Here is a 21,275-nt window from a genome sequence, read left to right as displayed (position 1 = left end):
CTGTCAGTGATCTGGGGGTCATAAATGCTCAATATATTGGGAAATCAAACAAGCCCAAATCCAATGGGCTAGATGTTAAAATGATCAATGGGGTTAAACCATTGACCACCAATGTCCTTTATGGCAGAATATTTTATCTGTTCCTGTAAATACCACAATTACCTTCTACCTTAAGTATAGGTTGTGATCTAAGGGTCTTTTGGGTTTAGTAATAACTCATTATATTTATAATTGTCCTTTCCAATCCAATGGGAAGCAATGCTCTAGTCTTCTTATGTGTGGTCAAAAGCAATGAACCCAAGTCCATTAATGATGATGCCGCCATGGATACAGCCAGTCACAAGTTAAGCCAGGCTCTGGCTGTGTTTGGTCTCCATCCAAGGTCTAGCAATGAGTAGATAAAGGTACCAAAAGATAAAAAGGTGCCCTCATGTTCTCAGGAGCTCATTTATTAAGCCCGACCAATGCCTTGTGAGCATACAAAGGATGAATTTAGCGTGTTATGCCACACTTAGGTTGGCAGTTTGCCCCTTGTTTGCCTGGTGAAGATTACATTTTGTTCAGAAAACATTGATATTTGGTCGTACTGCAAACACCAACACTTCCTGGGCAAGATACCGCTACCAAACCTCCTAAGTGAGTCAGGCTTGGAATTGTAAGCAGCTGAACCACCAACAATCCATTATGTAGTTCAATAATTCATTATTTAGGACAAAATAGTGCCATCCCCTAACATTTGGGTCAGTCCCACTGGGGAGCAAAGTGATCAAACAACATTCAGTGGGACTATACGGTGAGCTGTTTATTAGATATCCCTAAGGGACTGGTTAGCTATGATGTACATAAGATGATGTACATAGAAGTTAGGCAACCAAACAGAGGGTCTAGAAAATGTTGTCATATGATAGGTGAGATAGGCAGGTCCCACATTCATAGAGTCTTGGCAGGCACAGAAGGCTGTACAGTAGCTTCTCTTTCATATGTATTTCACCATTCTCCTCTGCCATCCACCATGTATCTGCCCTACCCACCCAACCACATTATCTTCTGTAGGTTCTAAATCATTTCCTTCTCTTTATTTTATCTCTTCTTTCACTCATCCCTCATTTCCTCTACTAATTTTTTATCTTATTTTTATGCTACAATTTACAAAATAGCAGCCTCCACTCTTCACACCCTCTTACCTCTTGAACTTCCTACACAGACATTTCCAGCCATTGCCATTGTGAAATATATAATGACCTCTATTTCGATCTTTCTGGCCAATCCTCAGCCTGCTTCTTCCTCTATGTCTGCAGAACTACTGAGCAAGCACAGGGCCCCCCTGTGTCTGTGCTTGAAGAGAAGTCTTCTTGAGTAGTTCTTTCCCTGTACTCTAAAGGGTTTTTATTTCCTTATTTCTCCAGTTCTTCTAATCTCCTCTCCTCCATTTCTCTCGTCCAGATCTCTTCCTTACACCCAATGTAGTCCGCTTTCTTTCCTCCCCAGGTTCTCACCTATCACCATAGACAGTGTTACCAACCTTGCCGGCGTCAGCCTTACTGGTCCCACCACTGCTGGTTGGTGCATCTTTGTCTACAACTTGTCCCCTGAGGCAGATGAGAGTGTCCTGTGGCAGCTGTTTGGACCATTTGGAGCCGTGACAAACGTCAAAGTGATCCGGGACTTCACTACTAACAAGTGCAAAGGCTTTGGATTCGTCACAATGACGAACTACGATGAAGCTGCCATGGCTATCGCTAGTCTCAACGGATACCGCCTGGGAGACCGGGTCCTGCAAGTGTCATTCAAAACCAGTAAACAGCACAAGGCCTGAAGGGAAATATCGTAAGGAAAGGGAGTGAGAGGCAGGGCAGGAGTGGGGAGAAAAAGAGAGAGAGAAAAAGAGAGAGAGAGAGGGGGAAGGATTGAGATAGAGGGAAATAGGTGTTGTGAGGAAGGGGAGGATAGAGGAGGAATAGGAATCAAAAAACAAATATGGAGATAGAGTCACCTCTAAGCCTGTGTCCCAAAGCAAAGAGTCTGGCACAGGACATTGAGCGTGACGTCTTGGTTTAGAAACCAGCCTCTTTGTGGTTCCAAAACAGTTCCAATTCCTGTGGCTGGACATGGGAAATCCTAAAGTAGGGCTAAGCAGTGAGGATATTTATCCTGACATGGCGGTCTAATAACGTTATTCTACTCTCTCTCTGGCAGTGAACGGGTTAATCTTCTGCCCTTCCAAACATCTAAAAAAAACATTAACCCATCTGCTGCCGTAACCATTTTCCAAGCTCCCTGCAAACCCCGCGCTCTTCACCTCCCTAACCTCATGCTTCTACGGAAAGGTGATTATAAACGAAGAAATGAGACGGGCGCAGACATTTAAAAAATATATATATATATTTTTATATAAAAAAGCATAAAAAAAAAATCCCGCAAGCAGACAGAACCTTCATACCTGTCCAAAAAATAAGCCCACTGGACAGAATTGTGCTTTTAATTCCCTAATGTGGGTTCTGAAATAAAAAAAAAGAAAAGAAATCCTATTTTTATACAGACAAAAAAAAAAAATAACCAATGAACACTTACTCCGCCCAGTGGGATTGTGCTGTTCAGTTCCATCTCTCTCAGTAGGTTTCATTCAGTGAGTCTCCATTGCTTGTGTACCAGAGGCCTCCATTTTAGGGAATTAAAAGCCAGGAAACGACTTTATGTTTTAAAAATGAGGGTAAACAAAAATAGCATGTATTTTTATTAATATTCTTTTTTCTTACTAAATAGAGTGCCAGGTTTTTTGGGGGGAGGAGATTAGAAGAAAAAAAATCTGGATTGGACCGATGTTTAACGATTATTGCTCCAGACCCACTTATCCGGGAAATTTGAACAAAAATCTTAAAAAACGAACAAAAATTTCAAGCGAATTTGCGCAATTAAATCTTCCAGCTGGTGAACATAGAATATATATTTTCTAAGGATTCTTTTCTTATAACAAAACAGAAATGCATGAGGAAAACCCATAAGCAAATGTAAAAAAGTTGTATATAAATATATATTAGACAAAAACAAATATAAGGTCTGCTTTGGCCATAAGGAAAAGCAAAAGGACTCTAAAAATCGGGCTGTGAATCTGCCTACTAGCGGTAAAAATTTTTAATCATGGATATAAAGGATTCCTGATTTTTTTCTATGAAAATCATTGAAATATATTTTTCTGCAGTGTTAAAACGATATATATGATCTGATTAGGGATGCATTAAGTTCATAATTTCTGGATTTCAACTGAATCTTCCACGAAAGTTTTAGTCAAATACCGAACCAAATCTAAACCTTAATTTAATAATTCACATTTGAAAACAATAAAAGAATTGAATCATACAAGAAAAAAAATTGCCATGTTTAGCTGTCCAAAGCTTTAAAGCTTAGGTTGTCAGATTCAGGATTTCAACTAATTACTGAATCTTCCACTAAAGTTTTAGTCAAATACTGAACCAAATCTAAACCTTAATTTAATAATTCACATTTGAAAACAATAAAAGAATTGGATCATACGTGATTAAAAAATTGCCATGTCCAAAGCTTCAAAGTCATGTGGCTTTATGGGTTAAGAATGGGTTTGTCAGATTCATGATTTCAACTGATTACTGAATCTTCTACAAAAGTTTTAGTTCAATACCGAACCAAATCTAAAACTTAATTTAACAATTCACATTTGAAAACAATAAAAGAATTGGATCATACAAGAAAAAAAATTGCCATGTTTAGCTCTCCAAAGCTTCTAAGGTTAGGTTTGTCAGATTCAGGATTTCAACTGATTACTGAATCTTCTACAAAAGTTTTAGTTCAATACCGAACCAAATCTAAAACTTAATTTAACAATTCACATTTGAAAACAATAAAAGAATTGGATCATACAAGAAAAAAAATTGCCATGTTTAGCTCTCCAAAGCTTCTAAGGTTAGGTTTGTCAGATTCAGGATTTCAACTGATTACTGAATCTTCTACAAAAGTTTTAGTTCAATACCGAACCAAATCTAAAACTTAATTTAACAATTCACATTTGAAAACAATAAAAGAATTGGATCATACAAGAAAAAAAATTGCCATGTTTAGCTCTCCAAAGCTTCTAAGGTTAGGTTTGTCAGATTCAGGATTTCAACTGATTACTGAATCTTCCACTAAAGTTTTAGTCAAATACCGAACCAAATCTAAACCTTAATTTAATAATTCACATTTGAAAACAATAAAAGAATTGGATCATACTTGATAAAAAAAATTGCCATGTCCAGCTGTCCAAAGCTTCAAAGTCACGTGGCTTTATGGGTTGGGAGTAGGGTTGTCAGATTCAGGATTTCAACTGATTACTGAATCTTCCACTAAAGTTTTAGTCAAATACTGAACTTGTCTGATTTTCAGATAAATCAATACTGATAAATCAGTAAAAAAAAATGCTTGAATTTTAGCGATGAGCGAATCTGTCCTGTTTCTCTTCGGCAAAAAATTTGCAAAAGGACAGGAAAACGCATGAAACGCGAAACGCGTTTGTTGCGTGACTTTTTTTGTCCTCACTATCACTTGCAGGACCTTGAGCCAGCTTTTCTTAGAACAAACCATTTGCATTTGGGTCAAATAACGGCATTTCTGTACGATTTTATTGGAAAGTGGGACTGCAGCCTTATATCGAAACAAAATGATTTCTAAAAAAACACACAAAAAAAATTTGGCTTGGCCTTTATTTCTAGTCTAGGAGACGACATCGCTAGAACAATTAGTTTTGTTTATTAAGTTAGCGTCTGTTCTATAAATCGTTTTCTCGTTTATTTTCAGTTCCCCCCTGAAATCTCTTTTTCACTGTTTTTAATATGATTTAATCAGAAATTGTTTGTGTTTCTTTTAAAAAAAAATATATATAATGTAGTTGGGAAAGAGGGAGGAGAATTCCTGCCCGAACCCACAAATTTTATTTAGATCTTTGTATTTTAGGTTCCGTGTGGTTATTATGGCTGTGTTTAGTAGAAAGTTGTAGGATCTCTTATGAATTACAAAAAAAAAAAAATTTAAGAAGAATCAACAGAGAACATAGAAAATGTTTAAAAAAAAAATGCAAAAAAAAATGACTATGAAATCCTGGCGAGATCTTTTTGAATTGTTGTTTTTAACTTATTTCGAAGTATTTATTCTTTATTTGTGTGGGTATAAATATGTGCTTATTTATGTTTGTTCCGAGCCGAAGCAAACAAGGTTTTTTTGAAGCCCTTCCCCCGACAGAGGAAAAGGCTTTCATTGGTTGTAAGGGAAGAAAGGTTAATTTATTTAAAGAGCGAGAAAGGGACTGAAACATTGTTTAAAAAAGAGAAAAAAAAAACCACAAACTGAACAAAAAAAAACCGAATAATGTGCATTTTTTTATAAGCTGGTTTGAAATCCAAGGAGCTAAGAGCACTGAGTAATTTAAAGAAAAAAAAATAAAAAAAATAAAAAGATAATTAATAACTACTCTGTGTGTTTATTTGCGATGGGGGGGTTGTGTGTAGGGAGCAAGGGGAGGAACGGTGATGGGGGCAGGCCCGGATTTGTGGAGAGGCCACAAAGGCCCGGGCCTAGGGCGGCAGAAGTTTAGGGGCGGCATGCCACCCCGCCGCAAGGAAAATTTTTAAATTTGGCTCCCATACGGAGCAGTCGGGACCTCTCCCCACTGCTCCGTATGGGAGTTTAAAGGAGCGTTCGCGCATGCGCACTGGGGAGATGGCGCGTTGCGCATGCGCACTGGGAGACACCCACAGGGGAGGCCTCGGGGCGCCCAGGATAGAAATCCGGCCCTGGATGGGGGGGGAGTTGTGTGTAAGGAGCAAGGGGAGGAACGGTGATGGGGGGGAGTTGTGTGTAGGGAGCAAGGGGAGGAACGGTGATGGGGGGAGTTGTGTGTAGGGAGCAAGGGGAGGAACGGTGATGGGGGGGAGTTGTGTGTAGGGAGCAAGGGGAGGAACGGTGATGGGGGGAGTTGTGTGTAGGGAGCAAGGGGAGGAACGGTGATGGGGGGGAGTTGTGTGTAGGGAGCAAGGGAAGGAATGGTGATGGGGGGAGTTGTGTGTAGGGAGCAAGGGGAGGAATGGTGATGGGGGGGGGAGTTGTGTGTAGGGAGCAAGGGGAGGAACGGTGATGGGGGGGGGAGTTGTGTGTAGGGAGCAAGGGGAGGAACGGTGATGGGGGGAGTTGTGTGTAGGGAGCAAGGGGAGGAATGGTGATGGGGGGGGGAGTTGTGTGTAGGGAGCAAGGGAAGGAATGGTGATGGGGGGAGTTGTGTGTAGGGAGCAAGGGGAGGAATGGTGATGGGGGGCAATGAATGGACAAAAGTATAGTGAATGGTGCGCAAGAGAGGAATCATTTCAGGTGCAAAACAATTAGGGGGGTTTTAATGGACATGTAAACCCTACATATTCCTACCATGTACAGTAAGTTGGGCTCCTCTATCCCTACCCAAATGGCACCATTTGCACTGCATATATTCCCTCAGTTTGCCAGAACCATCTAAAACAAATGGCAGCTTTCACCCAGCGGCCATTTTATATCTGCAAACAGCATACAGGTATAAAAACTCTTATTCAGCGTAAATGTCATTGAGAATGCAGCCTTACCCAGGCAGAACATCCTTTGGCAAAAAGTTCTGCTCTGATTGAGCACTGTGATGGTTAAGCTGAGCTCAGAAGAGTTGGTCAGGAGAAAAAAATATGTGAAGACAGCTAGAGCTGAGTTTCTATAGGAACCAGCAATGCCATTGGCTGCTAGAGTGGAGGGCGTGTTTAGTAATCTGAGCTGAGAAGAACTGAGCATGCCCAGGAGCCAAAAGCCAAAGTAAATTCCTGAGGGAGGGGGCTGAGTGGGTTAGATTCCCTGCACATACTCTGTGCTGCTGTCAGGAACCTGAGCTTAGGGGCCCACTCACACTATACTGTATATACAGAATATAAATGGCACAATATAACCTTAGCTTAGGGGCCCGCTCACACTATACTGTATATACAGAATATAAATGGCACAATATAACCTGAGCTTAGGGGCCCGCTCACACTATACTGTATATACAGAATATAAATGGCACAATATAACCTGAGCTTAGGGGCCCACTCACACTATACTGTATATACAGAATATAAATGGCACAATATAACCTGAGCTTAGGGGCCCGCTCACACTATACTGTATATACAGAATATAAATGGCACAATATAACCTGAGCTTAGGGGCCCGCTCACACTATACTGTATATACAGAATATAAATGGCACAATATAACCTGAGCTTAGGGGCCCACTCACACTATACTGTATATACAGAATATAAATGGCACAATATAACCTGAGCTTAGGGACCCACTCACACTATACTGTATATACAGAATATAAATGGCACAATATAACCTGAGCTTAGGGGCCCGCTCACACTATACTGTATATACAGAATATAAATGGCACAATATAACCTGAGCTTAGGGGCCCGCTCACACTATACTGTATATACAGAATATAAATGGCACAATATAACCTGATCTTAGGGGCCCACTCACACTATACTGTATATACAGAATATAAATGGCACAATATAACCTGAGCTTAGGGGCCCGCTCACACTATACTGTATATACAGAATATAAATGGCACAATATAACCTGAGCTTAGGGGCCCGCTCACACTATACTGTATATACAGAATATAAATGGCACAGTATAACCTGAGCTTAGGGGCCCGCTCACACTATACTGTATATACAGAATATAAATGGCACAATATAACCTGAGCTTAGGGGCCCGCTCACACTATACTGTATATACAGAATATAAATGGCACAGTATAACCTGAGCTTAGGGGCCCGCTCACACTATACTGTATATACAGAATATAAATGGCAGAGTATAACCTGAGCTTAGGGGCCCACTCACACTATACTGTATATACAGAATATAAATGGCACAATATAACCTGAGCTTAGGGGCCCACTCACACTATACTGTATATACAGAATATAAATGGCACAATATAACCTGAGCTTAGGGGCCCGCTCACACTATACTGTATATACAGAATATAAATGGCACAATATAACCTGAGCTTAGGGGCCCACTCACACTATACTGTATATACAGAATATAAATGGCACAATATAACCTGAGCTTAGGGGCCCACTCACACTATACTGTATATACAGAATATAAATGGCACAATATAACCTGAGCTTAGGGGCCCACTCACACTATACTGTATATACAGAATATAAATGGCACAATATAACTTGAGCTTAGGGGCCCACTCACACTATACTGTATATACAGAATATAAATGGCACAATATAACCTGAGCTTAGGGGCCCACTCACACTATACTGTATATACAGAATATAAATGGCACAATATAACTTGAGCTTAGGGGCCCGCTCACACTATACTGTATATACAGAATATAAATGGCACAATATAACTTGAGCTTAGGGGCCCGCTCACACTATACTGTATATACAGAATATAAATGGCACAATATAACTTGAGCTTAGGGGCCCGCTCACACTATACTGTATATACAGAATATAAATGGCACAATATAACCTGAGCTTAGGGGCCCACTCACACTATACTGTATATACAGAATATAAATGGCACAATATAACCTGAGCTTAGGGGCCCACTCACACTATACTGTATATACAGAATATAAATGGCACAATATAACCTGAGCTTAGGGGCCCGCTCACACTATACTGTATATACAGAATATAAATGGCACAATATAACCTGAGCTTAGGGGCCCACTCACACTATACTGTATATACAGAATATAAATGGCACAATATAACCTGAGCTTAGGGGCCCGCTCACACTATACTGTATATACAGAATATAAATGGCACAATATAACCTGAGCTTAGGGGCCCGCTCACACTATACTGTATATACAGAATATAAATGGCACAGTATAACCTGAGCTTAGGGACCACCTCACAATATACTGTATATACAGAATATAAATGGCACAATATAACCTGAGCTTAGGGACCACCTCACAATATACTGTATATATAGCATATAAATGTCAGAATACAAGGCTGATTAGTCATTAATCCAGATTCTCATTACATGGCAGCTCTGAAACCAGTGCAGTGTGCATCAGATTTTAGTAATCAGCCCTGCAGCATCAGTTTCTATGGCAGACCCCTAAGCTTAGCTTCTTATCAGCCCAGATCCCACTGAGCATTTCTTGCCATATTCCTTTTTAGAGTTTAGTTCTCCTTTAAATGACTGGCTGACAACATAATAAAGCATATTCGGACACAGGTTATTTCTATTGCACTAACTTTGCCGACCCACACTTTCCACACTTACTGTAACAAGCTAATAGTGGCCAGTGGGGCCCCTTTGAAGATATTTTTTTTCTGCAGGGGGGCCCGGCCCAGAGTAGCAAACTTCCCAGGCCCCCTGCCCTAATGGGGTCATGGAGCCAGCGTGGAGCTGGGATTTATATGTAAAATGGAGGAAGCAGACCCCAAGGGTCCCGCCCCCCCGTGCTTACTCTATTGCTACGCCACTCAAAGTAGTCAGTACAATCTGGGAATGAACAAGTAATACACACAAATCTATTTAACATTTACCCGCTGGACCGAGACATTGTTTTTAGAAGAGCATTTCCATTTCTGGAGTTTGGTGTCTGAAGATGGAGTGATTTCACCGCAGGTACCAGGACTTTGCTGGGTCAGCTGACAACCATTCAGCGGCTCTTTGAATACTGTAATGTCATTGGACGAAGTGGTTCTCACAGTAAATGGACAGCATAGGACAGTAATTAACCTTGCTTTTGGATTGGGTGCTGTTCATTAAATATGGTTCAAAATGGTTGCCACCAAGCATCTGGTCTTGTCCGGATCAGATTTGGCCACTGCTGCCCAATACCAGCTAACAGACTGGGGTTTTTCCTAATATCTATGACATTCATTAAAATGTTATTACTGATCCCCCTATTCCTTGTTTAGAAGCCCATTAATCCTACCGGTAAAAATGGCCCCTTTATTGGAGCTTCCTATAGATCCTCTCACTTCTCTGTCTATGTTTAAAATAAAGGGTGGGCGTGTTCTAACAGTCTCTGCTAGAAGCACAGTAGGAGGGGGAGAGCCAATCACAGCCCTGCAGTCAAACAAGCAAAGACAGGCTTCAGTTCCCTATCAGGTCAGCCTAGCAGCTGATTGGTTCCTATCCTACAATGCAGTGTGCTGAGTGCCGCCGGCCCCCCTGCACATCCAGAGAATTCAGCCAGCAGTAAGTGGAACAGATGGGCAGGGCTAGTGGGGTTTTGGGGGGAATTTCTCAATTAAATAGTCTGAAACACAACTATCTAGAGTATAATTCACTGGTACATTCATCATTTTTATAGGATATGTCTCCTTTAATAGCTGATGTTGTGATATCCGGTCATGGATCATCCCCCATTTCCTATTGGTCCATGGAGGAAACCGGCAGACTAAAAGGTAGGACTCTTTTATTTAACAAAACACAACATGACAAGCCATTTCCAGCAATATGTACAGCTTAGGGAAAGGCAAAGTGCTAAGGGATGGAATGTGTCTTCTGGTTGCCAGTGTCTGGTTGCCCGTGGAAGGAGGGTAGGGTGTCGGCACGTGATTGGCTCAGAGAGGAGGCTCTTCTGGAGAGGTTTTCTTAAGCAGGGGAGGGTTCCCACCTTACTGGTCGCACATCTTCGGGCCCCAAAAGAGAGCAGCTTCATCTGTTGGCAATGAGGTGTGCCATCATTTTTATATCCTGAGCTGGAATACAAAATCTGAAGCAGTCACTGGGTTGCTCACTAAGTTGCTCACTGAACACAAACCGGCAAATGGCTACATCTATGCTGGGCCCATACTGCTGGGCTTAACCCAACTGAGCTTACTACAGCCCTGGGCCAATCAAGCTGGGCACCTGCACAGCCAACAAAGTTAAGGTTTGGCCTCGAAGCTCAAATATAACAGATACTGCTGGAACCCCAAAAACAGTCTCTGTATGCCTGGTTCCCTACATCAGCTCCTCCAAGGCAGACAGAGCTCAGTTTCCAAGTTATCCCACCTCTGTGTGCCATGTATTATTCCCCATTCCCCCCTAAGTACATACCAATGGCATTTTATTTCTTTTGCATTCATTTAGTCATGTTTTTGGGGCCATTAAAGGTCCCACTGAATCCCACAGGTTCCCACAGCCCCTGCCAATGATATACAGTGCAGGGCAGTGATTCCCACCTAGTAGCACTGATAAAATGTAACTGCTACCAAAGCCACGTAGCAATCACATAGTGAAGCCAAGGTGTAGAGCTGCTATGGGCTCTAGAGAAACTGCACTCACCTGTATTACAGCTCATCATGGTCATCTGGCAGGACCTCGGGGGGTGGGTGGCAGGCTGCAGGGGTGAAGAACTCCATCAGGTACTCGCAGCGGCTTGGTTCTGATGTGGAGGTCAAAATGGAATCCTTCCCACAGGATAACTTCACCTAATGACATATACATGAATGAATGCCACCTCCTCCATTGTCCCAAAGCATCCCTATGTCACTGTGTCACCCTGTAATAGGACAGACTCAGTGTCCCATAGTTCCCTCCTGTCTGTGTCACTGTATCACCCTGCAGTGGGAGGGGCAGACTCCGTGTCCCATAGCCCCCTCCTGTCTGTGTCACTGTATCACCCTGCAGTGGGAGGGGCAGACTCCGTGTCCTATAGCTCCCTCCTGTCTGTGTCACTGTATCACCCTGCAGTGGGAGGGACAGACTCCATGTCCCATAGCCCCCTCCTGTCTGTGTCACTGTATCACCCTGCAGTGGGAGGGGCAGACTCCGTGTCCCATAGCCCCCTCCTGTCTGTGTCACTGTATCACCCTGCAGTGGGAGGGACAGACTCCATGTCCCATAGCTCCCTCCTGTCTGTGTCACTGTATCACCCTGCAGTGGGAGGGACAGACTCCATGTCCCATAGCCCCCTCCTGTCTGTGTCACTGTATCACCCTGCAGTGGGAGGGACAGACTCCATGTCCCATAGCTCCCTCCTGTCTGTGTCACTGTATCACCCTGCAGTGGGAGGGACAGACTCCATGTCCCATAGCCCCCTCCTGTCTGTGTCACTGTATCACCCTGCAGTGGGAGGGACAGACTCCGTGTCCCATAGCCCCCTCCTGTTTGTGTCACTGTATCACCCTGCAGTGGGAGGGACAGACTCCATGTCCCATAGCTCCCTCCTGTCTGTGTCACTGTATCACCCTGCAGTGGGAGGGACAGACTCCGTGTCCCATAGCCCCCTCCTGTTTGTGTCACTGTATCACCCTGCAGTGGGAGGGACAGACTCCATGTCCCACAGTGCCACGTACCAGTGTTGAGCGGTTTGGTCCTTGCCAACATGATGTACCATGCTCAAACTTCATAAAGCTGAATTTGTTATCCTCAGGTCCTGCCCAGGATCCCCATGACCTGTGGGATGTGAGAAACAATAAGCAATGCTATGCATGGAAATTTCCAGTGGCGTTAGACTCTGCCTTCCACATTTGTCTCAGGTATAGCACTTCAAGGTAAAAGCATGTGGATTTAAGGGAATAGAAAACCCAGTTACAATACCCAATAAGCACTGTATGCCTTAATTTAAAAAAAGTTATTTAAAATATCAATGGCCCTGAGCTACAGTCATATGACTCTCCCCCTTTTCTCCACCTCTATAAGCAGAGGGTTTGCTTTAACACAAGCAGGAAGTAATGTACATAAATGAGCTGGGTAAGGGTAAGTAGCACCACATTAGGGCTCCATAAAAGCCAATAACTGCAATGTATCTATATACAACTTGTACAATAGGAGGAGGGATACTGTATGCAAGGGTTGCAAAGCCTCACCCAAGGTTGGTTTCAGATCCTCCATGTTTCGGCTTCTGAGTCACACGATTAAATGGGCAGAGACGGTAAACGTACCTGGGGGAGCAAGAGAGAGAATTCTCAGTGTACTGCCCTGCGCTCTTGCTGTAGCGAACAGCCAAGGAAAGAAACCGCAATTTACATACTTAATACAAAACATTATATTTGGGTTTCATCGCCCATTAATTATGCCCCCCCCCCCCCATACCCTTCCCATAATGGCTTCTCACTCAGTTCTCTCAGCACCAACACCCCATGCTACAGCCTCCCAGCTACTCCCTCACTGGCGCCCCCAGCAAATCTTTCTACTCACTCGCTTGTCGAAAGCTCATAGCACTCTCCATAGAGGTAAGAAAATTCTCCAGTGGGTCCAAAATCTAAAGAAATCTCCTTCTCCAAACCCCTAAAATACAGAGTAATAGTGGTTACAGCAAAGGTAAAGAACAGGTTCAGCTGCATTCCTACAGAATGCACTTAGAAGGCACTTGGGGTTACTGGAACAAGGAGTTACAGGGACAATAAGGCACTCAGGGGCGGGGTTACTGGAATAAGGAGTTACAGGGACAATAAGGCACTCAGGGGCGGGGTTACTGGAACAAGGAGTTACAGGGACAATAAGGCACTCAGGGGCGGGGTTACTGGAATAAGGAGTTACAGGGACAATAAGGCACTCAGGGGCGGGGTTAGTGGACTAAGGAGTTACAGGGACAATAAGGCACTCAGGGGCGGGGTTACTGGAATAAGGAGTTACAGGGACAATAAGGCACGCAGGGGCGGGGTTACCGGAATAAGGAGTTACAGGGACAATAAGGCACTCAGGGGCGGGGTTACTGGAATAAGGAGTTATGGGGTATTCAGGGACTCAAAAGAAAAAAAAATGTTTATTACTAACTTAATAGTATCCTCCATGTCACGCAGAGACTTCTCTGCTTCTTCATACGTTGAACGGGCTGTCTGAGCAGCTACGAAAGAAAAGGAAAACAATCTAACAGTTATCTGTACTGGAGAAGTAGGAAGATGTAGGTTAAGGGTGCACACCCCAGGCACAGATGAAATAAGGGAGACATTATGGGTGAGAAGTAGCATTACAGAGTTTAAGGCCAGGGAAGTGAAAGATTCAATAAAGTTAGCATGCATACAGAGGGCAGGGTTAGGGAGTACCCGAAGCACAGACAGCTTTACACATGCTCACCATCAATCAAAGCCTGCGTCACTTCATCATAAGGTGGCATCTCTGGTTCTGCCTCCTGTGCCTTGCTGGGTGGAACCTATGAGACGATGAAGGTTTATAAGCCAGGTCCCCTCTCTTCCCATGCATCAGTCTATCTCCCCGACAGAACCCCCTCCCTTCTGGCTGTCACTGTTAGTATGGGAAATGGGGAGTCTGGTTGGTTCATTACCCTAATGTCCTCTTCAGGTTCATCCTCTTCATCATCTTCTCCCTCATCTCCATCTTCCTCATCCTCATCCTCAGGGACCTCTGGGTGAGACTCAGTTGGTTCCTCTATAGGAGGCACTGCCTGGGCATCGGTCTAAGTGCCAGATACAAACAGAAGGGGGATATTCCACACTCCCATGGGGTCTACCAGTAAATGCCCCATATGCCTATGCCTGGTTGCACCAAGTTCCACATGGGCTTTTAGATCCCCCCCATCAAATCTGCCTGCTTAGCACACCACAATATCTATCATGCAAGGCCATAGCGAGGCCAGTTCCTACATCTCACCTCTGATTTGAACTTTTCTCGGATCTGAGGCCAGACAGACTCCTGGAAAATGCCGACATCCACAGAAGTGTCGCCAAGCAAAGACTGAGCACAAGGAGAAGACAACACTTTAGTGAAATAATTCTGTGAACCTACAGAGCGACATAAGATGTGCAGGAATGGGTGCTCACCTGTGCCTCTTCGTCTGACATAGCTCCATCGCCGTCCACGTCCAGCTCCATGTGAGAGCGCAGCTCAGAAGCAGCCAGCCTGGGAACAGGGCAATAGGTAGAGTTGGCCTCAGCAAGCACAGACAAGGTGCCACACAAGTCAATAATAAGCAGACAGATACAACAATAATACTTATAGGGGAATATTTATTATAGTGTGTAAGTCAACATCACTGCTGATGTTGCCCATAGCAACCAATTAGATCTTTGCTTTTGTTTCCTAACTTGTAGTTGACCATTCAAATCTCATTGCTGATTGGTTGCTACAGGCAGCATCACCATTGAAGCTGGCTTACACACTATAATAAATATACCCCATAATATGGCCTCCCACTGGATAGATACTTAGTATAATCAAGGGGGACAGTAACTAAAAACAGATAGAAGCCTGCACAACATGCATATCTGAATGCACCCTGTGTAGTTCCTACACATCTCAGGACAACCGTGTAGGGCAGCGGTCCTCAAACTACGGCCCGCGGGGGAAATTTACCCGGCCCCCCGCTGCGTCCTCACCCCTGACAGCAGAGAGAGAGAGAGGACTCAGCAGGGAGCGGGACACGGGAGGACAGATGGCAGACCCCAAACGAACGGAGCACCGGGGTAAGCGGTTGGGGGGAATGCGACTAGTTTGGGCCACAGTTTGCAATGACGACGGGGGGGGGTTGCTGGTGATGGGGGTCTGGCCCCCAAACAGTCTGATGAGTGGACCTTGATACGGCCCCTTGTTTCAGAAGTTTGAGGACCCCTGGTGTAGGGCAAAGATACCCAGCAAGAGGGTAGTAAAGGGGAAAATAGGCCACTTTTAAGGTATGTGTAGTAACACCTGATGCAAGAATAATAGAATACGATCAGACTCCATGTTGCTCTGGCCAATGGCTGCACACTTACATTCCATCAGAGTCCTGGTCCAGCTCAGTGAAGACCTCCAGCGATCGCTGCTTATCCTCTTCAGCCTTCTCTGCTTCTTTGTGCTCTGTAACACAAGGGCAATCAGAACACACACACACACACACAAAATACATGAAACTTGCAAATACACACAAATATACATAGGCGGCAGGTACATGAACACTTACCTTCCCAGGCCTTTTGATGTGCATCCTTTGCTTCTTGCTCAGGCTTTTCTGCTTCTTCTTTCTGTAAGCGCAGAGCGTCCACTTGGCTCTGCAGGGCCTGGCGCCTCTGTACCATATCCTGTAACTTGGTCTGTGACAAAAAGTCCCAATTAGTCTCATATGTGCCTGTTTGGAATGCACACTTAAAGCGGTTGTTTGTATGATGTAAAGAGTAATTTTCGGAGACAATTTGCAATTGGCCTTCATTTTTTATTATTTGTAGTTTTTTTTTTTTTTTTTTAAACTATTTAAATTTGTTCAGCAGCTCTCCGTTTTGGAGATTCTGCAGCTATCTGGTTGCTAGGGTCTAAATTACCTTAGCAACCAGGGAGTGGTTTGCATGAAAGACTGAAATATGAATAGAAAAATATATTATATAAAGTAACAATAACAATAATACTGTAGCCTCAAAGAGCAATAGTTTTTTAGCTGTCGGGGTGAGTGACCCCCATTTCAAAGCCGAGTTAGAAGCTTTGAGTGACCCCCATTTGAAAGCGGAGTTGGAAGAAGAAGGCAAATAATTCAAAAACTATAAATAATGAAGACCAAGTGAAAAGTTGCTTAGAATTGGCCATTCTGTAACTTAATAAAAGCAAACTTTTAGTATGTCATAGAATGGCTAATTCTAAGCAATTTGCTTTCTTCTTCCAACTCTGCTTTCAAATGGGGGTCACTGACCCCAACATGTAAAAAAATGCTCTATAACGCTACAATTGTATTGTCATTGCTTATTTTTTATTACTCATTTTTATATTAAAGCCCTCTCCTATTTGCAGCCCCTTATTTAAATCAGTGCCTGGTTGCTAAGGTAATTTGGACCCCAGCAACCAAATAGCTGCTAAAATTCCAAACTGCTGCTGAATATAAAACTAAATAACTCAAAAAACAAAAATAAAAAATAAAGACCAATTGCAAATTGTCTCAGAACATCACTCTCTACATTATGCTAAAAGTTGATGTCACTTCCCCTCTCCATGAATTTACATTACACAGCTGCTGTTACCCATGATGCAACTGTATCCTCACAGGGAGGCGTGGGATAGGTCTGTACCTGTTTCTCCTCTCTGCCCTTCCTGGCATCCTCAATCAACAATTGTTTCACCCGAAACCCCTCTCTGGCTATCTCCGCCGCCATCTGGAGCTCTTCTCGCTCTTTCTTGCCCATTTCCCTGCAGAGAGCGGGTGAGAGTCGGAGCAAACCAGTGTTACTCTGTGGTACATTCTAGTACAAGGAAGGATCCCCTCCATGTTGCTGTACAGGACCTTACCTGCATGTATTCTCACACAGCGCCCCACTGTTATATTCATCTGTTGTGTCACAGCAGTCTGGGGAGAAAGGGGAGAGAAAGTGTAAGCTCTGTGTTAGGGTCCCCTACTACCATATTTTACCCCTCCCCCCAATGATTACGTCTCCCATGAATTGTATCAGTATCCCTCTGTATATTAGAGTGTAAGCTCTGCAGGGCAGGATTCCCTTCTCCCAATGGTTCCCTCTCCCTGTATTGTATCTGTGCCCCTCTGTATATTAGAGTGTAAGCTCTGCAGGGCAGGATTCCCTTCTCCCAATGGTTCCCTCTCCCTGTATTGTATCTGTGTCCCTCTGTATATTAGAGTGTAAGCTCTGCAGGGCAGAACTCCCTTCTCCCAATGGATCCCTCTCATTGTATTGTACTTGTGTCCCTCTGTATATTAGAGTGTAAGCTCTGCAGGGCAGAACTCCCTTCTCCCAATGGATCCCTCTCATTGTATTGTATTTGTGTCCCTCTGTATATTAGAGTGTAAGCTCTGCAGGGCAGGATTCCCTTCTCCCAATGGTTCCCTCTCGCTGTACTGTATCTGTGTCCCTCTGTATATTAGAGTGTAAGCTCTGCAGGGCAGGATTCCCTTCTCCCAATGGTTCCCTCTCCCTGTATTGTATCTGTGTCCCTCTGTATATTAGAGTGTAAGCTCTGCAGGGCAGGATTCCCTTCTCCTAATGGTTCCCTCTCCCTGTATTGTATCTGTGTCCCTCTGTATATTAGAGTGTAAGCTCTGCAGGGCAGGATCCCCCTCTCCCAATGGTTCCCTCTCCCTGTATTGTATCTGTGTCCCTCTGTATATTAGTGTAAGCTCTGCAGGGCAGGATTCCCTTCTCCCAATGGTTCCCTCTCATTATACTGCAGTTTAGAAGAATATTTACTAGTGCACAAGGCAAATGCAGCAGGCAAAACCCTTGTGTGTTCATTGGCAGAAGTGAGGCATTTTCTTGCTGCACTTGCCTTGTGTACCGGAAACTGTACAAAACATTAGGGGGGCTCAGCCTAAAACACAATCCCCAGCCGTGCCATATAGCATGTAGTCCAATTGCACACTTACCACAGATTCCATCATTGATGCGAGACGATGGGATGTACTGGGGTTTGTAGCCGGCGTTGGTGCAGTGGAATCGCCCATTGGAGCAGGCTGAGGTTCCTACAGAGCAAGCAGATAAAGTGTCATACACAGGGCTGGGTAAGTGGCATGGAACAACAAAATGGTGGGCACCGTGCAGGAGTGGGCAGCGCCATCCTTCCTTCTGTCAGATCTTGACCCCCAACTGGATTTAAGCAACATTAGTCATTTAGCAGCAGGGTCAGACTGGGGGGTGCAGGGCCCACTAACCCCCCCTCAGGGGCCCCTGTCCAACGTCCTCCCCTGAACTGTGAAACGCGTCAGGGGAGGACATCGGAGGCCAGAGGAAGCAGCAATAGGGTCGGGTCTGGGCCGCTTTGGCCCACCGGGTATTTTCCAGGTGTCCTGGCGGCCCACTCCGACCCTGTTTGGCAGGGGCAAAGTGCCCCCAGCTGGTGACTTCTATTGGTGGGCCAGAAGTGCCATGTGGGCCACTGTACATTCACTTGGCAGATACTGGTAACATAGTAACATAGTAACATAGTAAGTTGGGTTGAAAAAAGACATACGTCCATCAAGTTCAACCATAATGCCTATACCTAACCTGCCTAACTACAAGTTGATCCAGAGGAAGGCAAAAAACCCCATCTGAAGCCTCTCTAATTTGCCTCAGAGGGGAAAAAATTCCTTCCTGACTCCAAGATGGCAATCGGACCAGTCCCTGTATCAACTTGTACTAAGAGCTATCTCCCATAACCGTGTATTCCCTCACTTGCTAAGAATCCATCCAGCCCCTTCTTAAAGCTATATAATGTATCAGCCAGTACGACTGATTCGGGGAGGGAATTCCACAACTTCACAGCTCTCACTGTAAAAAATCCTTTCCGAATATTTAAATGGAACCTCCCTTCTTCTAACCGGAGTGGGTGCCCTCGTGTCCGTTGGAAGGACCTACTGGTAAATAAAACATTAGAGAGGTTATTATATGATCCCCTTATATATTTATACATAGTTATCATGTCACCTCTTAAGCGCCTCTTCTCCAGTGTAAACAGACCCAACTTGGCCAGTCTTTCTTCATAACTGAGACTTTCCATACCCTTTACCAGCTTAGTTGCCCTTCTCTGGACCCTCTCTAGCTCAATAATGTCCCGTTTGAGCACTGGAGACCAAAACTGAACAGCATATTCTAGATGGGGCCTTACCAGTGCTCTGTAAAGGGGAAGAATAACCCCCTCCTCCCGTGAATCTATACCCCTTTTAATACAGCTCAGAACCTTGTTTGCCCTTGCAGCTGCTGCCTGGCATTGCTTGCTACAGCCAAGTTTATTATCTACAAGGACTCCAAGATCCTTCTCCATTATGGATTTGCCTAGTGCAGTCCCATTAAGGTTATACGGGGCTTGCATATTTTTACATCCCAGGTGCATGACCTTACATTTATCCACATTAAATCTCATCTGCCACTTAGCTGCCCAGATTGCCAGTTGGTCAAGATCCTGCTGCAGGGATGTCACATCCTGGATAGAATTGACTGGTCTGCAGAGTTTTGTGTCATCTGCAAACACTGATACATTACTCATAATACCCTCCCCTAAGTCATTTATGAACAAATTAAACAAAAGTGGACCCAGTACAGAACCCTGAGGGACCCCACTGAGAACCTTACTCCAAGTAGAGAATGTGCCATTAACAACCACCCTCTGTACCCGATCCTGTAGCCAGTTTTCTATCCATGTAAATCAGAATGTTTTAGAGGATTTTTGCAGTTTCTGGGATATTAATAATTTCAGATTGCTTACACCAGGCTTTTGCCTCACCAGCTCTCTCTCTGAAAGTCAGAACCCCAGAACCCCTGGGTGAACCAACTAGAACTGCAGGGACAGCTAGGGTCGCTGACTTTCAAAGAGAACTGTTACATTCAAAGCCTGGTATTATCAGTCTAAAACTACGAAATGTCTCTGAAAACACTAAAAAGTTTGTGATGGGATGTTCATTTCCTTATTGACATCACGTGTGCAGCAGGGGATTATGGGATTGCGAGGATGCAGGCTGAGGACAGGCGACTACTGTTACATTTTATTTGAGTCTCAAAATTAGTCGGCCAGATCAGCAGGGGAACAGGGGGTGGAGCTTAGGGAAGTGTACCAAACCCTTTTATTACATTACAAATCATGAAAAAATATTTTTTAATTGATGTATATTGCAAAGTTGCTTGAAACCGTGTCTGCTTTTCAGAAAGCTCAAGTCGTGCTTAGGTGGAGTTCCCCTTTAACTTACAAACACAGACATAGAATCCCCCGCTCACCAGGTTCATCTGTCCCATCGGCGCAGTCGCAGTAATCATCATTGACTCTATCAAAAGGAATTGTCCGAGATCCATCTAGGCAAGTGAATGGCTTGGAATCATCGTAGAAAGCGCGGTCTGCAAATGGAAAAATGTTAATTATTACGGCTTTTTTTAGCGCTATTTTCCATAGCCACTGCATTTACACATTAGTTTTAAAACCAAAGAAATGGCATAAATACATGAAAGTCTATTGGGAAGCCTTTTGCAATGGCATTTGCTTTCATTAGACAAACAAAAACCACTTTGTGGGTGGAGTTCCCCTTTAATGCCTCAGACTGACAGCCATGTTACAAATCCCGGGCAAGAAGGAGCTGCTAAGGGACGACTGAATGGGAAGCCTGAACATGGATTCCTGCTGCACTTACTGGATAGGGAGACCCCCCGGGGCCTCTTCACCTCCACCGCCCAGCAGCCGAGAACCCCGACAAGCAGCAGCAAAAGCAAAGCCTTCATTCTTCCTTCCGCCAGGACACGATACAGACACACAGCAAAGCGGCAATGGCGAGCTATCGGCAACCTATCAGATAACGCCAACGAGTTCCGAGCGCACCGGCGCACTTCCTTCAACGTCATCACTTTCGGCGACCCCGTGTGGGCGCCATATTAAGT

At 44.1% G+C, this 21,275-nt stretch overlaps 2 protein-coding genes across 13 annotated transcripts in view; one reads left to right on the top strand and one right to left on the bottom strand.

Annotated features, from left to right (window-relative positions):
- elavl3 (ELAV like neuron-specific RNA binding protein 3) overlaps positions 1 to 5,366 on the top strand; it is a 33,336-nt gene extending 27,970 nt beyond the window's left edge. For 5 of the 10 annotated variants that reach the window (XM_012953162.3, XM_012953160.3, XM_018092117.2 and 2 more), the window contains one exon: positions 1,468 to 5,040. In XM_012953162.3, coding sequence (XP_012808616.1) covers positions 1,468 to 1,816 — 349 coding nt within the window. In that variant the 3' untranslated portion in view covers positions 1,817 to 5,040. 10 annotated transcript variants of the gene reach the window in all.
- A 5,112-nt stretch (positions 5,367 to 10,478) lies between these two features.
- On the bottom strand, positions 10,479 to 21,254 carry prkcsh (protein kinase C substrate 80K-H). 3 transcript variants are annotated; one of them, XM_012953153.2, is made up of 17 exons: positions 21,032 to 21,254; positions 20,625 to 20,741; positions 18,302 to 18,397; positions 17,215 to 17,272; positions 16,998 to 17,115; positions 15,908 to 16,037; positions 15,720 to 15,804; positions 14,790 to 14,868; positions 14,620 to 14,703; positions 14,294 to 14,425; positions 14,086 to 14,161; positions 13,786 to 13,855; positions 13,207 to 13,296; positions 12,876 to 12,950; positions 12,363 to 12,462; positions 11,350 to 11,495; positions 10,479 to 10,741 (listed from the first exon to the last, which is right to left on the bottom strand). In XM_012953153.2, exons 1-16 carry the CDS (start codon positions 21,237 to 21,239, stop codon positions 11,355 to 11,357), a joined length of 1,659 nt encoding a protein of 552 aa, XP_012808607.1. In that variant the 5' UTR covers positions 21,240 to 21,254; the 3' UTR covers positions 10,479 to 10,741; positions 11,350 to 11,354.
- Positions 21,255 to 21,275: the final 21 nt, after the last annotated feature.

This window comes from Xenopus tropicalis, chromosome 3, assembly GCF_000004195.4.
Source record: "Xenopus tropicalis strain Nigerian chromosome 3, UCB_Xtro_10.0, whole genome shotgun sequence".
In the NCBI taxonomy this organism is placed as follows: Eukaryota; Metazoa; Chordata; class Amphibia; order Anura; family Pipidae; genus Xenopus; species Xenopus tropicalis.
The sequence above is the reverse complement of the archived record's forward strand: the minus strand, read 5'-3'. Positions and strand labels throughout refer to the sequence as shown.